The sequence below is a fragment of the Nipponia nippon genome, unplaced genomic scaffold (genome assembly GCF_047370975.1).
Source record: "Nipponia nippon isolate SJK-2023a ecotype South Korea unplaced genomic scaffold, ASM4737097v1 scaffold_11, whole genome shotgun sequence".
In the NCBI taxonomy this organism is placed as follows: domain Eukaryota; kingdom Metazoa; phylum Chordata; class Aves; order Pelecaniformes; family Threskiornithidae; genus Nipponia; species Nipponia nippon.
Window position 1 is genome coordinate 25,579,012 of NW_028262302.1, and position 19,176 is coordinate 25,598,187.

The window sequence follows — 19,176 nt, forward strand, 5'->3', positions numbered from 1 at the left end:
CTTCAACGTATGCCTAACCACCTATGCAGTAGGATCCAAAGAAAAGATGACAGCAGCCTGGTATCGTTAGATTGATGAAGAAGTGGCCTAACAAGTTGTTCATAAAGAACTTAGGAAAGAAAAGCCAACTAGATGGTGCCAAACATACCATATGTGTGCAAAGCAAACAAACAAACATACGTACTGGGTTTCTTCAAGCTAGAAGGGGAAAATAAAGGGAGATCCAAAGCTACTGACACTGAAGACACCTCCTTCCTCCTCAGTGGAGTAAAGGAGAGATAAAAATATATTTTAAAAGCTGATTGTACTTGCTTTTTTTTTTGGCAAGTCCTTCCTGTCCATAACCATGAGAAGCCACCTTGCAGTACAGCTGCTGCCTGTTTGTTACCTGATTTGGGAGCTTTTGTCCAGGTGGTATTGATTCAATGTGATTATAGTTCAGACACAATACCTGTAAAAAGGAAATATAATTAATCAAACAGAATGTTTCTCTGCTAACACATTAGCAAAACCGCCAATTACATTTTTCTAGTTCAGAAATTTGATCTTTAGAAAGATGATTGGTCAGTTTAAAGTGCTTTAAAAAGTTTGGTGCATTTCCCTGATTTTGGATCAGATTACTGCAACAATACTGTAAAATTGAAACAGTGGTTGCAATCAGCTTTGTGCTGATTGATTGCTGTTGTTAAAAAAACCCCATGAACAGGGTATTAAAGGACATTAAAGACCATATTTTCAGTCAAAGGAAATAAGTTTATCATTAATATTCTTACAAAAAATAGAAAAGACTGTGTCATGAACCCACTTTGGCATTAGGAAGGAAGATTAAACCACGGAAAGACATGAGATTATTGTTCTGTAAATTCATGCCACAGACATTTCTAAACTCGTCTGCTAGCACCAGCTCTACAGCTCTGAATTAAGTAAAAAAAGACAGACATGGATTTAGAATACAAGTAACAGAAAAATAAGATAGAAATGAGATATATAGCATGAGCAGATCCATAACATGCTGGCTTTGGGGTAAGAAATGCAACATACTCCATGAAAGAAGCACCCTAATGAAAATCTCACAACAAATTCACAGTTCTTTTTCCAGTAGTAAACAATTGATTCAATTCTGACACCAAAGGCAAGGGCTTTCATCAGTCTGCTCTGTTTGCTTCTGTATCACATTACTGAAGTTCCAGTTCCATACCTCTTAGGCTGTTTTCATTGCTTTCCAGCAGCACTGGAGCTGCAGCTGTTCAGGTGGAGTACTCCATTCTCCACCTACCCTCAGGCCTGCCAAAGCACCACGCAGATTTTGACTCTGTACCTCAGCTGTGTCAAAGCCTGCTTGCAAAATACTTGTTACTACTTAATGGTAGAAACAGGATACTCTATTGGTCAGGGAGACATTCCTCAAGTAATTTTTAGGAATTCCTAACTGTGCTGTTGATACATTGCTTCAAGGAATTCAAGGCTTGCAATTGTAATACCTTAAAAGGCACATAGTCAGCACCACCAGAGTATTGACGCTGATATTCCTGGCATGGTGATACTGTTGCTGAAGGCCTTTAGGCTATTTAAGATCAAAAGATGAAGATCGTGGACTGTGCCATGAAAATTTTCTTCACGTGTTACATCAGGTAGGGATTTTCACTGACAGATGCAGGATACTGGGAAAGAATAAAATATAAATATGTCTCCAAGAAGACAAATACATACATACAACCCATAGAAATACTTACCTAAAGATTAATATCAGGGATGATGTCTGCAAAAAAGTGTGACTAGTGCTGTGTAAAATACTTCTGTTGCAGAACAGTGACTGTCCCACTGGGTGCACATACCGGTGTTCAGTTAAGGATGCATTTCATGCAACCAATCACAGGTCATTCTTGCTCTAAATTCCTGTAGATCTACAATGGAAAAGGCAGCTTTTTCAGAAATCAGAAGATTGCAGAAGCAGCACTGCACATACATACATGTCTGTTCTCACTTTGGCCGAATTTATTCTGAAAGGAATCAGATCAGATGGGTTTTGATCAAATTAAATCTCTCTTCTAGATATATTTGGTCTGGAGCCAGCACCCTCTCTCTTCTAGACATTTTCTGTCAAACTGTGTGCAGACAGCATCACTCCCTAAATGAAAAATGCAAGCATCTAGAGAAAGAACATTTCTTCAATGTAACTGTGGAAAACAACCCATTTTGATGAAAAATTGCACTTGTTTTATGGATCAGTCAAGGCAATTTGGCCTACAAGTGCTAGGGAATATCAGGCATATTTGCTAAATATGGATTCTAGATTTAGATTTTCATGTTCTATCCACAATATTAGATGCTACTTTTAATAGATAAAGCAATTCTGAAAATCACTGCACCTGATATTAGAAGCTGTCCAATTTAATTCTTGCTTTTCTGTGAAGGCTGAATGTCCCAGTCTATCTGCAATCACGTCAGAGGTGAGTTTGATCCCAAACAAACCTTTTGCACTTTCTCATTCTGTTAGTTCCTGTTAAATACATTTGAAGAGATGTCTGCTATATTAATGCAGATCTAGAACTATCATAGCAATATAGGCAAGAAACATTTTACAATTCGATGAATTAAAGATGTTATAAAATCAAAGGAACTTAAAAAGTGTTATTTTGTGTTTATATGAACAGACCTGTATGACTGTTTTCTTATGGAACGGATTAATGAGATAGTCTGTGTTCTCTCAGTTAGTTTACAATATAGATTTGCAAGTAACGTACACTAATTTCATAGGTGTTAGAAATGATTTAGCTCCAAAATTATAGTTAAAGCCTCAGGAACCTTAGCAATGTGCCAGGACACTATTGTGCTAGGTACTATTACAAAAAAGGCATTTTCTACCCCAAAATGATGAAAGAGAGACAGAAACAGACAATGGGGTATTATGGAGTATATGAAAGGATTACACACATATTAACAAGTCTGATCAGGTGGGTCTTGATCTGTTAAAGAACTATTTTTAAAGAAGTTACAGTAATCTGCATACAGCATAACTTACTACTTCAATGCCATCTAAGGCTTTGAGAGAGGGAAGATGGAATAATACAAATAGTTGGTAGTGATCTTGTTTCCAGACTACCCAATTTCTACTCATGTCCAAAATTATCAGATTAGTTAAACCCTAAGTAGAAAAAAGCACGGGTTTATTAATACAACTTTAAAACATCCATATATAGGTGCATTCAGTCTACTTTGCTTTCAGCTCCTTCTTCAGCCATCATCTGCATGACTCAAAACTGAGAAATGACTTAACAAAATCCAGATATCTTCATTTAGATGAATAGTACTTTTCAACATCAAACCACAAAGAAAGCCCTAAGTGAGTAAAAACTATACCAACATTGCCTTAAACGCCTTTGTGCTCTCACACAGTTTTACAGAGTCTGAACATAAATAAGAATCAGGGCCTTGGTCTCCAGTTAGTGTCTGAATCCAGCCAACAAAGTTTATAATACATACATTCGCATTCCAGGTAAGCTGAAAAGAACTGGAACTGCTCCAGGTGCAGTTGTTTGTTATTTGACATGAGTTGCAGAATTATTCCATGGATTGTAAACCTTGATTTAGCCTACCTGGTATAAGTGATGTTTATCTCTGCAGAACATTTTGAGCCCAATCCACCTGGAGGGTTCAGCACCTCCTTCTCAGGAGTGAGTATCAATCAAAAAACGTTAGACTGAGGTTCTCATCAGTTTGGGTTCCACTGTAAAGATGGATGAATGCAGCACCCACAGGCAGAACCTCCAATTATGTTTAAGTATAGCTTCCTCTATACTTGAACAAGTGGTTAAACACTGTATTTCTAATGTAATAAAAATTAGTTTTGAAATAGTAAATATTTACCTTCAAATGATGTACCCCTTGGTTGATATAAACAAAGTTATTACTTGCGTATAGCTCTATTAGGGAGTAAGCTTTCTTTAAACTAACTAAAGATGTGATTCTCTTGTTGTCAATGGCAATGTAATGAGGATAAGACAGATTTTCAAACACATGTCTTTTGAGGCTGATAAGATGGTTATTATTTACACTATGTCTTGTAAGTTTGGTGAGCTTTGAAATGTCTTGAAAAATAAACAAGATGCACTTAGTATAAGGTGAGCTGGAATAGAAAAAGGTGGCTGATACAGAAGGTAAAACAAGTTACAAGTGACACAGTTTGTGTTACTGGGTCCAGCTGTAACTACATCAATGATCATTAGATCAATTAGATCATTAAGCATAAATATGCACATTTTAGTAAGAAATATTTATTTTGCTGGAACATAACTGTTCTGCCTCACTCCCTTTCTTCAGTTCTGCTAAAGATACGCTCAGATTTTCTAATATTTGAAAAACTCACTCTGTTGGCAGCAAGTAAAAACTCACCCTCTATAATATTTCACTATAAAGAAACATTTCTACTGTGTCCCAGCTTAACAGCCTGCATTATCACTACCACGGTAAATACAGTACCATCTAGTGTTGAAATGTAGTTTTCATCTAAAGTGAGTTCTTTGAGGTTAAGACAAGACTCTACTCCTACTATTTTGTGTGACATTGTTGTTGCTAAACAGTGCCCATCTTAAATGCTCCAATTTTTCAAAGTTGGAAATTTTGAAGAGTGTTGGTCATCCAGATTTATGACAGTGATCTGTAATAAAACTCAGTATTAGAATTGAAAGAAACTGACCAGTCAATTAATCTGTAAATTAATTCCACCTATTTATTCTGTGCTCAGTTTCTATGTGTACATTTCCTACTAATATCAATGGCAACTTCTTGGATGCAGGATGTGATATTTCCCCATTATACAACAGAGCTACTCATGTTTAATACATTTCAAAAAAGTTCAGCTTCTCCTCCAAAACCAAGAACTCTACAACATAAGTATGCCAGCTCCCGAATGTACCTTTGCAGTTGAAGCTATTGGAACATACACATTTTTTTCTTGTCTGCATTAGATCTTAGATAGTTTTGTTCAATTTAAATCCTTCTGCAATACATGATTATTTTATTGGCTAGTCTGTTTTACACATCCTCATTCTGCAACAGGACTTTAATGGAAACAGGATTTCAGCCTAACACAAAGGCTGGATATTTAGTCTAGAAGAGGCTGAGTGCAAAGTCAGAGCAGAATTTATCCTAAATTTATAGTTCTTCATGCTTTTTATATACAACTAAATACTTTTTTCTCTATATCCTAGATTAACAAATTCAGTAAATTTCTTCTTTGAAACATTCTTGAACAGAAACAAATAAATGTTGATACCAAACATATATTTTGCTGCCCAGGTTGTGAAATTACTTTCTTGCACAGGATCTGACTTTAGACACCTGGCAGCAAGCTTCCAGTAAAGACAAGGCTGTCAATGATCCGGTCTATAACCTGTTTGTACGACTACTACAACTTCCCCTTTCCGATAATACTACAGTATGTTAGCCAATCACTGTACAATGGAGAAAAGAAAAGATCACAGAATCCCAATCAAAAAATTCAAATTGTATTGTAGGGGCCCAAAATATCCAGTGTTGTATCTAGGCTGTATCTAAGACAAGGCTGTATCTAATTAATCACTTAAATATTCAGTACCATTATATTGGCTTTGGTGATGACTAAAGAACATTTTTTGGCTATATTATTTTATTTTCCAAAGCATTTATTGGACCCTTTATGAATCCTTTCTCTCTGATGTCACGAAACATATATGACATATGCCAGAGCATTAATTTTCCTGGCAAGTTTTCTAAACATGAATTCTCTAATGCACACAGAATGAAACACTGCGCTTATCAGCAGAAATGTGTTTTCCTCTAGCTATTCTATATTCTAATAACAAATTGAACTGACAGAGGAGCTTTTAACCTTTCATACTGGGTAGCTTAACGTGATTTCAGCTGATGGATCAGAACAGGTTAGGATGACCTTGGATCTTCCTCCACTGACTCTTGTGGCTTTTTGCTAGCTCAGTTTCCTAAGGAAACAAGGCTAAAGTGATTGTGCTATCTGTATATCCATCTGCTAGCCTTACCACTAATTTTTAAACCTATTGGTGAGTTTTGGCCGAATTTGTCAGACAAACATTACTCGACTTCCTACAAATTCCATGAAAATGAGCAGCTGAATGAGAGTTATAAGCTGACAATCCCAGTGGAGGAAAGGCTGCAATATTGGCTCAGCTACAATGCCAGACACTAGAGGATCCAGGAGAGACCTGTTCTGAATGATCTGAGAAACCCTGAGAACTCACACCTGATTAAGCACCGGATAACCCAAAGACAAGGCTTTTTCTTAAGGCAAAGCAATTTCCTTCAGTCCTGCTGCTCATCAAGTGACTATTTAATTAGTTTATAATTTTAGGTAGTCTTTCAAGGTGAGAGATAATGTTCAAAGGGTTATTCTCAATGTTTGCTGGTTTGAAATTAGGCCTACTAGCTCTCTTCTTCCAATCTGTTTTTTATATTGGTATTTAGTAGAACTCCATGAAATTTTAATCCTTCCTTATCACAAGAAATGGATTAGTATAGAGAGTTCAATATGCACGTGGCAAAGCTCATTTGGCTTTAGACATGAAATACGCCTAAGCCTTTTAGGGCAGGGTATATTTGAAGGGTCAGTATTAGAAAACTGTGTTGTTATATGCATTAGAGAATTTATGTTTATAGAATTTATGTTTATAGAATTTACTAGAACTAATGTTTCAACAGGTTTCAACATTATACTTTTCTGACATCAGAAAAAAGTTGGGTTCAAAATTGCAGAATAAATAAGCTAAGCATAGCTACTGAATTTTCTAATGAAAAATTCTCAGGGCCAATCTCTACTGATCAGGGAGAGAATGCAAAGGAGCTGACTGCAATTTCCTGAGTCAGTCTGGTTCTGTCATTATCCTTGCCACCAGTATCCTTGCTCTTTAAAAAATTGCTCAATATTCTTGAAGCTTCACTGACACTCTCATTTGAAATACTTCCAGAGCATTTGGAATTCCTGGAATCCTTAAATGAAGCAAGTAGATTAAGGACTTTGTCTTGCCTTAGGAGGCAATTCTTTGAAAAAAGAAGCAAGTGTGTCTCATAAGCACGTCCTTTATATAGCCTTGGTGGTTTAAAAAGGGCAATTTTCATATGCTGAAAGCAGTCACGAGCAAAATGAGTGACACAAAAACTTAAGCTTAAAAACGTGAAGGCTAGTTAGGAGAGGTTTAAAGACACAGAAGGTTAAACACTGAACACTTCATCATTACACGCTTTTTCATTTACAGTTAAAAAAATCTTCACCCTTTTAATTTTACAGACTAAAGCAAATATTCGTGAGTCCTACTGGATCAAGCCAAGGCCCTTTTATTCCACTACAGCAGAAGTGAATGACAAATAGGAAAAATGATAGAAGTGAGAATAAAACAGTGGTTAGAAACATGGATTACTGAAAATGAAAGCTAATAATGTCAATTTGATGGCTAATATAATCAGAGATCATAATCAGGACCTGATTAAATTCAGGCAATGCTATAGGCTTGATCCTATGTAAGGACCTTAAAATAGTCAATCAGAATACGGAAGAGAAAGATAGTTCCAATGCATATTTTTCTCTGCCTTTGGGAAGAACGATGATGAGATTCTCATAATTTACATGCATAAAAAAAATACTTTCATTAATAACTAAAAAGAATCTAAAACTGGAACTACTCCTGTTAACATTTTTAAAGCAGGCATTTTTCAATCAAGGGTATTAATGAACCCGTTGAAGAACTTTCTGAGCCACTCATCAATTCATTTTATACAAATGATAGCATGCTTGGGAAGTTCTAGAAGGTTATGAGCAAACTGAAGTTATAAAAGTATTGAGGATAAATAGGATAGCCAGAATAGGTCAGTTAGCTTGATATCATCCTTATGTATCAGAGAAAGGCTGATATGCAACACAGTAAACAAGTTACAAGTTAATGGCCTTATTAATAGATGCCAGTATGGTGCATAGGAAACAAAACTGAATATTAAATTGCTTTTGATGACAATTTAAATGTATTGATAAGATTAATATCTTTTGTCTGATAATGTAATAAAAAATAATTATATCCAAAAGTGAATGTAACTCTTGTTCAATAGGCAAAAACTGGTTAGAGGATGGATCTCAAAATCTAACTATAGAAAGAAAATCATCACTTTAGAGAATATTTTTATTGATGTTCTGCTCAGAATTCTTTTTCTCAATGACCTACCAAAAGAGAGCAGGAGTTTCTTCCTGGTAAATTAGGAGATGACATAAAGATGTTAGTAAGGTCAGCTGTAAACAACAGTTTTATAATGACTAACATGATGGCCCTATTTAAAAAGCACATTTCTGCATAGAACAAGTTGTAAATTATGTAGCTAGGAACAGAGAAATTCACACTCACATGACAAAAGACAGTCTCTCCGGAACACTGAAAAGGGCTAGAACTAATGACAGAAAACCAGATGAACATGAGCTTGTACTGTTGCCACAAGGACACACATGTCAGTTAATATTTAATTGTTGGACTAATGAGTAGGATTAGGCAAGTGGAATTATTTCCTGGTATATCATTATTAGTCCACTGCTGGAAGTTTCTGTATAGTTTTGTAGAAGGCCATACATAAAAACCATGCGGACATAATGAAACATGTTCAGAAAGGAACTAGAATAATGTCATGAGAACTAAAAAAACACTTTATAATGAGATGCTTAAGAAGTCCAACCTAACTTAGTTTCTTTAAGATAAGATAAAGCAGGATGATTTTGGCTAAATAAATAAAAGACTTCTGGTCCTTTAGAACATCTCGTTCTGCTCCTTTAGAACACCAGAAAGAGCCAAAATGAGACCCAGTGGATTAAATTTGATAGTACCTAAATTTGTATTAGAAACAAGATAGACATGACAGAGAATGATGAGAGGTAGATTCACTGTTACTTGAAATCCTTAAACACTAAGAGTGGGTTTCATACCAGCAAAACAATATCAGCAACAGAAATATCTCCATCTGTGGTGGCTGGTTGGGCTCTCTGGTAGGATGCAATTCACTTCAACCTACAGTAACCCTCTAAACTGTTAGGTGACTTATGTCCCCAAACTATTTTTGTTTCTGCACTGTCTATAAAAGGAATGTAGGGTGACTATTTCAAATGTTGTTATCTACACTGCACGTAAGCAAAGTTAGGTGATATTAATCCTAACCTGAAAAGTCTGCTGTAGTTCAAAGAGATGGTATGAAATTGATGTAGAAATTACCATGTCATGCTTTCTTGCCTGCTTTATGCATAAAGTCAGTCTAGAGAATCTTATTAGTACCCCTCGGTCTTAAAAATCTATTACTGCTAAAAAGACAGTTGCACTGCAAAATAAGTAACTTAAATGCCTTCTTCAGGGTATCCTGGACCTCCTGTGAGGCATCTGAAAATGGCCATTCTCAGAGCTCAGGGACAAGGTAACTATTGGTTAGACTTGAACGTGTTCAGAATTTTTTTTTTTTAACCAAAAAGCATAAAACCTTTAACCTAAGACAACAAAAGAAAACTATTACAGATATTCATCTAAGTATTAACCTAAGTACATTAAACAGCATCAGCCCTACCACTGAATACCAGTTATTACAACACATCTGCAAATCCACCTTGTTCTTGCAAATTTGAGACAGAATTTTAGCGCAAGGAAATACATTGAGAATGGCAGTTTTTTCTTCATCAGTCCTAAAATATTCTAACAGAGATACCTGAGGAAAAAAAAAGAAAACACTGTATTAAGTATACAATATAACTAGATGTACTATACATACTTCACAGCTCAGCATATAGTAAATGGCATAAAAATCCTGCTATTCTTGGAAAGGGAAAGTGATATATTAGCAGACATAATAATTCATAGATCTAATAAGCTTAATAGTTTGCAAGACTTCCATAGATCTTGCACATATCAAGTTTTTAGAGTTTTCAGTGCATACAACAGAGAAGGCAGACGTCATTAAAATACTCTGTATTAACTATAGTCTGTTTTCTGTGAAGATATTTATCTATTTTTTTTCAGGAAGACATGATCGTACTCAGCATGTGAGCAGACATAGTTTCATTGTGACTGTGCTGTGACCATATAAGAGTTGTGTTAGCATGATACTGAGTTTCAACCTATTCAGCCCATTGACTGTGTTGGCTTAGAATCACAGCCTAGGATTCAGGAGTGCTTTGGGATATAGTCCAGAGCTTAAGCAGAACAAGTTTGTGCTCAGGGGTTGGTTCATATTTGCATATAAAATACTCTGAAAAATTACCTACTGAAAAGACCTTAAGACAAGGGATTTGGCACTAGATACTTATAAAAGCGTGTAGAACTATCAGTTTATCCTGCTATTTTCCTCTCCATTGTTTCTATTTGGCAAACACAGTTACTTTCTTGCATTCTGAATTCAGCAGAACTTGAACATGACTGTTTCCAAGATCATGCTAGTATATAGTTTTTGGTACCAGTAAAGATCCTTGTAAGATTGGTGTTCATTAAATAATTTCTGACCTACTGCCAGAGGCAAGGACAAAACTTCTACCTTCACAAAAACTAGAGAACGAAATGTTCTTTAAAAAAACAGGTGCAGAACTATTCCTAAAGCTTTCCTTTTCCATAGCGTTTGCTATAAGTTACAACAAAACAGAACATCAAACCTGGGTCATCTTTGATCCTGCAATATATTGTAATGCTTCTGCAGCTTCTTCATTAGAAATCAGGACTCCATCTAGGTTAGTGAGAGCCTTTAATTGGCCAATGATGCTCAGCTGCAATGAGGCAGGCCTGAAGAAAGGAATAAGGTGTTACAATTTTTTTAAATTGCCAGTATAGTTTACGTACAAGAAAGAGACTTGCATTTCCTTTCTGTGTAGTGTACTGTCATCTCATGGATGTCAAGAGCTAGAGTTTTGCTACTATCTTTGACAGAGCCACTGTGTCATCCCTGCTTACGTAGTTTGCTGGAAACACATGAGACAAGGTACCTTTGGGCCGGTTTTGATTGTCCTGATTTTATGTGACGTTGATGGTAATAAACTGCTCTGGAGTCACATGGGCTAACTCAGAAGTTTACTAAACTTATGAAGCTCACTAACATATAAGATTTATTAGTATTTGTTTTTATGATCTAGGAGTTTCATTTATGACCGAGAAATATTACAAAACACAAAGAAAGCTTCATAGGACACACAAGAAATGTTTAAAAGATTTAGAGGTGTCACTGAAACCTCAAGACCATCACCACAAGCCTATCCTATACATACAGAATATGTTAGACTGCCCACTAGTTTAAAATGTAATATATAAAATACACACTTCTCACATAATGAATAACGATGTCTTTGTTTGTGAATGGAATATAGATATATTTTGACAACCAAATAAGCCAAATGCAATCACTTATGAGCTCGATGGTAGAACATCCTCTGAGAGGCAGTAAGGATTTTCTGCTTTGCTTTGAACTGAACTAACTAGACATTGTGGTTGGATGCCTAAGAAACTCTGGAGAGGCACAGGTTTAGCGACATGTACTACTCAAGAGTTACCATGTTGACACACAGAGCTGATGACAAAGAGCACAGGAACATTAAAAGTTTAATCTGATAAAAACCTAAGTAATAACAACAAAGAACCAGAGAGCAGAACTGGTAGCTCTTATTATTTCTTTTTATGTCTTAGGATATATTGAGAAGATTCATTGAAGCTTAATTGACAGGCCAAATAGACAAGGCAGCATCTTTTTGGATGCTTCCTGGGTGCCTCAATGGAGTTCTGTTTCCTGCGTTGGTTTGTTGTTCAAATTATTTAAGAGGAGAGGTATTCTATTCAGATAGTGCTCTCTTTGCCTGACTTTGAGTTGTACAAAATATTAAATTTAGTGTTAAATGATAATTAAAAAAACTTTTTAAAGAGTCTTTTAATGCCTCAAATTCGTAAGGTTTAACTCTGCTGATTCTGACTGAGCCCTTTAAATATTGTTAAAATGTACTAATTCAAAGGGAATAAAGAACAGAGAGAAACATTTGTTCCAGAAGCTGGTTGGGCAACAGGAATGACTAAGAGTCAGTAAAAGGGCTGAGTATTGGCTTTCTCACCAAAGCTCTAGCCAACACAGCTGTGCTGCTGCAGACAGATCCATGCAGTAACAGGGAGACTAACAGTGTATTCGCGCATCCCCAAGGCTAGGAACGGTCTCTGCTCCCACCCCTTATTCAGTGCAGCTGAGACGGCAAAATTAAAGCCAGGGCTTGGTTTTTGATATCTTGCACAGGCCACCAATAAATTTAATTCTCAAGGGAAGCAAAAAAAAAAAGGAATTATGCCTCAGAGATGTCTCTGTGCAAAAATGCCACACAGCTTATTCACTTGGTTCGGCTGTGACTACAAAAAGAAGTGAAGCCCCTGTGAGAACAAAGATGCCATCACATGATCGTAAGGCTTCTTACATTGCAAGGGCCTTAGAATTAATAAGGTGCAGGACCAGATTTTAAGCCTTTATGACTGTGGTCATGGTTAGAATGCTTTCTAGGAATTTCAAGCGCTGATATGTACCTTATGCCATGGGTTGTGTGTGATGTCAAGACTGAGGAAGTTGGGAGTGTGTTTATGTAAGACATTTATATCTTCCCTGGACTTTTTCAGCTGATTCCAGCTCAGGTTGAAGATCTGCCATTTGCTTAAGTCTCTAACACCCTCAAGAGTGATCACAGGGTTATGGCTTGCATCAAAATATTCCATCAAATGGTTGGGCTGCAAGCAAATAGTTGCATGGCCAAAAGTGTCGCAAAAGAAACTTAGGTTAAAGTAATCAGACACATTTAATCTTTAAATAGTCTTAGCTGAAACCAGTGCCTGGGACTCCCCTTGCTCAGTACTGGGTCTGCTGAGGGAGACCTAACGTGCTCCAGACGTGTTACTCTATTTGTTAAAATGAAATCACCATTATAAAGGTCAGATGGGTGGTAAAGTGATATCACTGTAATACTGCGATTCAAAGTGGAGACAGTATCAACAGGCACCAAAACTGTGGGCTGCTAATAATATCACAGTATTCATGATCTTAGTTTAGTCCCCCATTCTGTTCCCCTGTGTGCATTCTGGCCCAATCCTGTCTTGTGCGCACACCCCACAATGTAAGAATATTTATGCTAGTAAATGTTCCTTAAAAAAGAAGAATTAGAGCTTAATTTCTCACTAGATGATAAATATTATTTAAGGAAGTAAATTCATCAAAGCTGATGATAAGCTTTTGAAGTGTCTAGAAATGCCCTGCAGCTTACTCAGGCTGTTCCCATTCAAATTCAAAACCTAGGCCAAAAGTAGATCAGAAATGACAATTTTACCAGACACACAGCCAAATTCTGTAATACTCCATGGCCGCCTTTAAAATGAAAAAGCTTCAACTGATGGAGTGCAAATACAAATACTATCCTACTGGTAAACCATAAGAAGGCTATAAAATGTGAATCTAAACTAATGTGAAATAGTGAAAAGACAAGAAAGGCTATGATGACTCTTTTTCACTTATTTGAAGACTGTTTATTCTCTAACTTCTCCCTGAAGTAAAAGTGACCTGGGTAAGATGGTGAGTCAGACAGTCAATCGGTTCACAGGAGAAGGGAACAGATGCTGCCAACAGTAAGGAACTGGCAACCCTTCCATTTTGAGAGACCAGTATGGGAAGAGTGGAGCCGAGCAGAGACAGGCAGCAGATCCTTAGGAAAAGGCAAAGTGAGATGAGAATTGCTAGTACCTCACTGCAAACACAGATCACCGGAAAGATAGCACTTTGGTAAAATAAGAAGAGAATTGTTATTCTCCTTTTTCTTAACTCATTTTCCTCTTTCTTCTAAATAAGCTTTAGAAAAGAAAAAGTTTATTTGAAACTGTAAAAAAATGGGATTGAAAACATAACCATCAAGTATAAGAAATAACACCATCTCACAAACTAGAGTTAAAAATGGGACAGTTCAGAAACATTTCACCATTTCATGTATCAGATATTTAGAAGGGCTACTTCATCAGAAAAAGTGGCTACTGAAGGTGCCACACAACAGTTATGCATGTGAATGCAATGTCAAAATTATGCATGTAAATGTCCACCTGAAGAGGTGTTTTTCTGTGCAGCTATTATAACAATATGTATTTCTGAAGCTAAAATCTGAAGCCTGCTACAGTTTTGATGTGTTTTTTTTCCTTAGGATACATTCTTGTGATGTCAAATCTGACAAAAAAAAATTATTTTCAAGAACAACTGGCATAATGGCATGAAGTCATGTATTTCATAAAAAGGCTGATTGATAGTTTAGTTCATGTCCTATTCTCAGATGCATTCTTCTTAAATTGTTTTTCATTGAAATTACTTGTCCTTTACACAATAGGAAATGCAATTAGTATTCAGCCCAGTTATTGTAATTCACATTGCATAATAACTGATAGGCAGAGGAACACAAGTTCTAGTGATGTTAAGGAAATGTAAGCAACATCAGAATCGAGCCCAAATGGAAATGCTAGTTTTTAAGTTTTGTGTTTGGCTTAGGTCATGGGCCAACCTGAATGATAAAGTAACAATTACATAATACATTTATTTTACTGAAAGTTTGACAGCAATACCTCACCTGTACCTGACTAAATATTGGCCTTAGTCACTGAAAATGTTGTCTTTTTTTAATTTAAGGAAGCAATCTGAGGCCTGACCTTTATTGTTGGCTCCATATTCAAAACTTCCTCATCACGTTGCAAATTATGAGACAGAATAAATCTTTCTGTGCTTCTCTTTCCCTCTTCCACAATTGTATTGCACGTAGAAAAGCAACACTGTTTTTTGAGCTATATAAAATAAAAGGCATTTGAAATTTGTAAGCTTTCTAATTTTGAATTAAATAACAAATTTAATACTGAGCATAAAATGAGAGAAGTTCGATTAGGAAATTAATAGCAATCAAGTCAGGAAATCTCTTTCTGTAACACAGATCTGCTAGAAACTGGGTTTAATTGACTCATAATCAAAGCATTGCATAATGTTTTTGCTTGTATGGGTTGTTTTGTACGACACAGAACTCTGGCTAGAGTCAAAAGAAGTACACCTATGCACTGAAATTCTCAAAGTCCAAGAATCGCAGTAGAGCAGCCTAACACTGGACCATGGAACCAGGCAGACCTGACTCATCAGTGAATTCGATTCTCTCCTTCCTTTCCCCAGAGCTGAACATCTCGCTTCCCCATACCCTCTTGTTTCTAACAGACAGAGTAACTCAGAGTCTGAAATGAGCCCTTCTACCTTGGCAGCAAGTTATGAAGTTAGATGAGTGAAACAGCAGCCTTATATGCATGTAAAAATGAATAGAAGGAATCAAGAAAATACTTGTTCAGAATACCAGCTGAGAAGAAAATATATTTTCTTTTTTTTCAAAACTGCACATCTCACAATTTAAATCAAACAACTAAGGATCATTTACTTAGCAAGACCCCATGAAAAAAAGATCCTTTGCACAGTCAATACTCAGTTTTACTTTGGATGGTACCCCAGATAAAATAGTTCTTAGTGACAGAGGACTTAGTTTTCAGCTGCATTTCATTTAATCTGTTGAAACTTAGAGGATCTTTGCTTTCTTTGCTATACTTTTTACACATACAAAATAAGAGCCTCATCCAAATTTCACTACAATGAGTGGAAAACTTCTCACTGACTTCCACAGAAGTTTTATCTGGCTCTGACAGAGTGGACAGACGAGAATCAACCTTAAACCTGGGCTTGTCGTGTTGTGTTAGTAGAACAGAATTTAATTTTACCTACTTGGTTTTTTTCTCTTGACCTGTGAAATCCAAAGCTTGCCTTCTAATATCACAGTAGGAAAAACAAAGTTCCTACCAAGTGTACTCAATCTGAGCAGTGTATTCTGCAGGACCAGTTCATGGTCAAACACAAACCACTCACAATGCCAATGGCTGCAGCCACAATTTCTCTGTTCCAAGGAAGCCCATATTTCTAAAGTGGTGGAAATGGGGTAAATATTGTTTTTTAGCTAAGTCTGGTATTTTCAGAAAATTAATAAGTCAAAAGTATCTCTTTCCATGAAGATGCATCAGTTTTATTCCTTTTTGCCATTAGACCTTCTTTGCCACACAGACTCACACAGGCTAATGAAGGAGTTTAACCTGGCTATCTAATACCCCATGTATAATAAGCAACTGTCATATTCCAGCATGAAGATCGCAGCTTGTCAAAGACTACCTTAGTCCTGAGAGCATCGACAGCTCTCCTGCAGTGCTTTCATTGCTGCACTGTCCAAAACTACTCCATCATATTATGGTGTAATCACCTTCCAAATTAGCTTTCATTTCCTCCCTTCTAAAAAACCAGAAACAATCCCAGTTCCTTTATAAAGAGACAGATGTTGCTCCCTGTTAGCATCTGGAAGTTTGGAGGGCATATCAGAGTGAACAGGTAAAATTATTACTCAATTCCCACTCTGTTCTCTTGCAAAAAAATAGGGTAAAGCAGCATCTATCACTCAGAGGATATGCATGATACAGATTTAATCTGGTTACTTATAACAGTGTATTTTTCCTCAGTACTCATTTTTATTTTGCTTAAAGATAAAGGCTGTGGATTTTAAAGGTGAAGATTTCCTCTGTGGTATATGGGTATTGCCCTTTGCCGCACTCACTCAATCCCGCTGTACAAAGAGTGGGTATGAAACTGCATGAAGTAAGCTACTTTTAGTGTGGACTAATGGCTGAACAGCAGTGTGGCACAGCTCACTTTCACTCTGTGAACTAAACAAGCACAAATATTTTTTCAAAGAGGGATCTTCTTGCTTGTTATTGCCTTTCAAAACATGCACTTCAGCTGAGCAGAGACTGTGTTCTGAGGAATGAAACCTCTTGACACAACCCAAAGTCAAAGATGAGTTTAGAATACAAATGTTAATTTAACCTTAACTTTATGCTAACAAGTGCCTACAAATACATACATACAATTGCCAGAACTAGATGCATCACTTTCTAGGCATTTCCATGGCCTAAATACTGAATTAGCTTCTGGGTAGTTGACTTGATAGATGGGATTCATTGCACAAGCTGGAGCACTGCAGCCAAGGAAAACTTTTGCAATTATTGCTTTCCCTAAGTGAGGGGAAGAAGACACTTAATGCTTCTAATTCTAGCTTGGGGGTGCAAACAGGATAATACAACAGTGGTGCTTAATGTAATAACAAGCAGGCTACATCTTGGGCTGGCAAATGAATGCTCTAATATGTATGTAATACATATTAATAAAAATATGTATTTTTATATATCTTATGATTCTGGTTTTATGTTTTTTATGAAACAAATATCCTTTGGCAAAAAAGATTACACTGTGAAATCTAACATTTGTAGCCGGCTAATATTTAAAGCCAGTGAAATCAGAACTACAAGTAACTTCATAAACAGTGGAACCTGTGAGGCCAGGTATCCTTTGGACTTGTGTCTTCCAACCTCTTTCTTCCATACTGCAGCAAACCCAGCTTCCCCAAGCTCCCTGCGACACCAAGGCCAAGCAAAAGGTAGTATGTGCAGTGGCTAGTCTCAAGCTATATATGGGCTGACAAACTTGCCATAAGTTCATGCTGACTGCCCTGTTGGCTGGTGCTAAATGAACCCCAGAAAAGCTAAGAATGTCTCTTTTCTTTGTGGGGAGGAGGAGAGGGAAGAGAGGTGTCCTAATTCAGGTTAAGCCACATTTCTACAAAAATCGTAAATACTTAATTACCTTTCAGACTTCTATACTTTTTTTAAATTTCATTGAAATGTGATCAGTCCTAAGCCACTGCAATGACCAAGTCACACAGCATGACTATTTTTCCCTTCCATGCCCTGTCCTGGACACAGATTTGTGCCCAATATATTTGTGCCTTTCATCGCTTATCTAGAAAAGATCAGACATACCTAAATATTTCTCACATGAGGACATCTCTCATAGATGCTTCAAACTCCTGTCTGGGAATTACTCCCAGTAGCCCAAGCCTTTTGTGGAGCTTTCTAATATGCAGAAATGCCACTGGGACATATTTCAGCAAAGTCTCCTTTCAAGGCTGCATATGCCATCTCATGGCCATCTACAGTATTTACAAAATGTCCTTTCTGTAACAGCAATTCTACAAACCATGTAGCAAATATTTTACAAGATCTTTCCAAACTTTGAATTACCATGCTTGAATGACTTCTCAGGATCACTGCTGTTTTTGCCTTCTGCCTTAGCTTATTGTTTCAGGAACTGTTCTGGGACATTCACATATGCTTAGTCTGTTACAGAGAAGAAAAGCTTTTTTTTTCTGTCAGACTGCTGCAAAGATTAAAGCAAGGGCCAACTATCTTTATTTGACTGAGACCATCCCTTAAAAATGTAGACAAATTTAAGCAGCGTGAAAATATAGCCATGAATTATGATAAGGGATGGTACGCAGGGAAAGCAAAGAATAATGAATAAGAAAATAGTTTGTGGTGTCATTATTCCAACAGAATGAGAGATACGGGTGAGAAAATCAGATTGCTAGCTCTGTGGGATAAAGCCCATCTTTCTGTATGCTTATATAGCATTTAACACCATGAAAAGGAATCTCAGTGGGACCTCTGCAAACTAGCATGATATAAACAATAATAAAGCAAAACAGGACAATAGGTACTATATTTGAAAATACAATCTTGCCACCCAAAAATCTGATCTCTTCTCAGAGCAAAAAGAGAAAGTCAGGTGTGCAAAAGGTTGGAAAGAAGAAAAGGAGAGCAATGGGGACTAGAGAAGAGTTGCCCTGAATTAATTTTCCTACTTTCTATTCTTTTCCTTCATAAGTCAGAAAGAAAACTTCCTTACCTGAAATATCTCCATCCTTGGCGATATTCAAAAGCTGTCTGGACATGGTCCTGCGCAGCCTGCTGTAAGTGACCTTGCTTGATCAGCTGGGTTGAGCAAGGTGACCTCCTTGCTCCTTCCACCCTCAACTGTTCTGTGAATCTGTGAAAATACATCTTCTATTCATAATTTCTTACTCAGCATGAAATAACATATTCCATCTGTCTGGCTATTTTACAGTCTGGAGATGGATGGGGTCACTGGGACAGGACTGACAGTTTCTACAGTGATGACTGGTCTGACAACAAGGATCCATGCCAGAGGGACCCT

General features: G+C 36.8%; 1 protein-coding gene across 1 annotated transcript in view; it reads right to left on the reverse strand.

Moving 5' to 3' along the window:
• Nucleotides 1-18,882, reverse strand: part of LRRC9 (leucine rich repeat containing 9) — a 34,363-nt gene extending 15,481 nt beyond the window's left edge. The window contains 16 exon segments of the mRNA XM_087747094.1: nt 309-451; nt 806-914; nt 2,370-2,500; nt 3,023-3,145; nt 3,868-4,088; nt 4,480-4,555; nt 4,557-4,627; nt 4,630-4,657; nt 9,598-9,732; nt 10,670-10,796; nt 12,565-12,761; nt 13,207-13,268; nt 13,271-13,319; nt 13,645-13,657; nt 14,641-14,840; nt 18,868-18,882. Coding sequence (XP_087603220.1) covers nt 309-451; nt 806-914; nt 2,370-2,500; nt 3,023-3,145; nt 3,868-4,088; nt 4,480-4,555; nt 4,557-4,627; nt 4,630-4,657; nt 9,598-9,732; nt 10,670-10,796; nt 12,565-12,761; nt 13,207-13,268; nt 13,271-13,319; nt 13,645-13,657; nt 14,641-14,840; nt 18,868-18,882 — 1,700 coding nt within the window.
• Between the last annotated feature and the right edge of the window lie 294 nt (nt 18,883-19,176).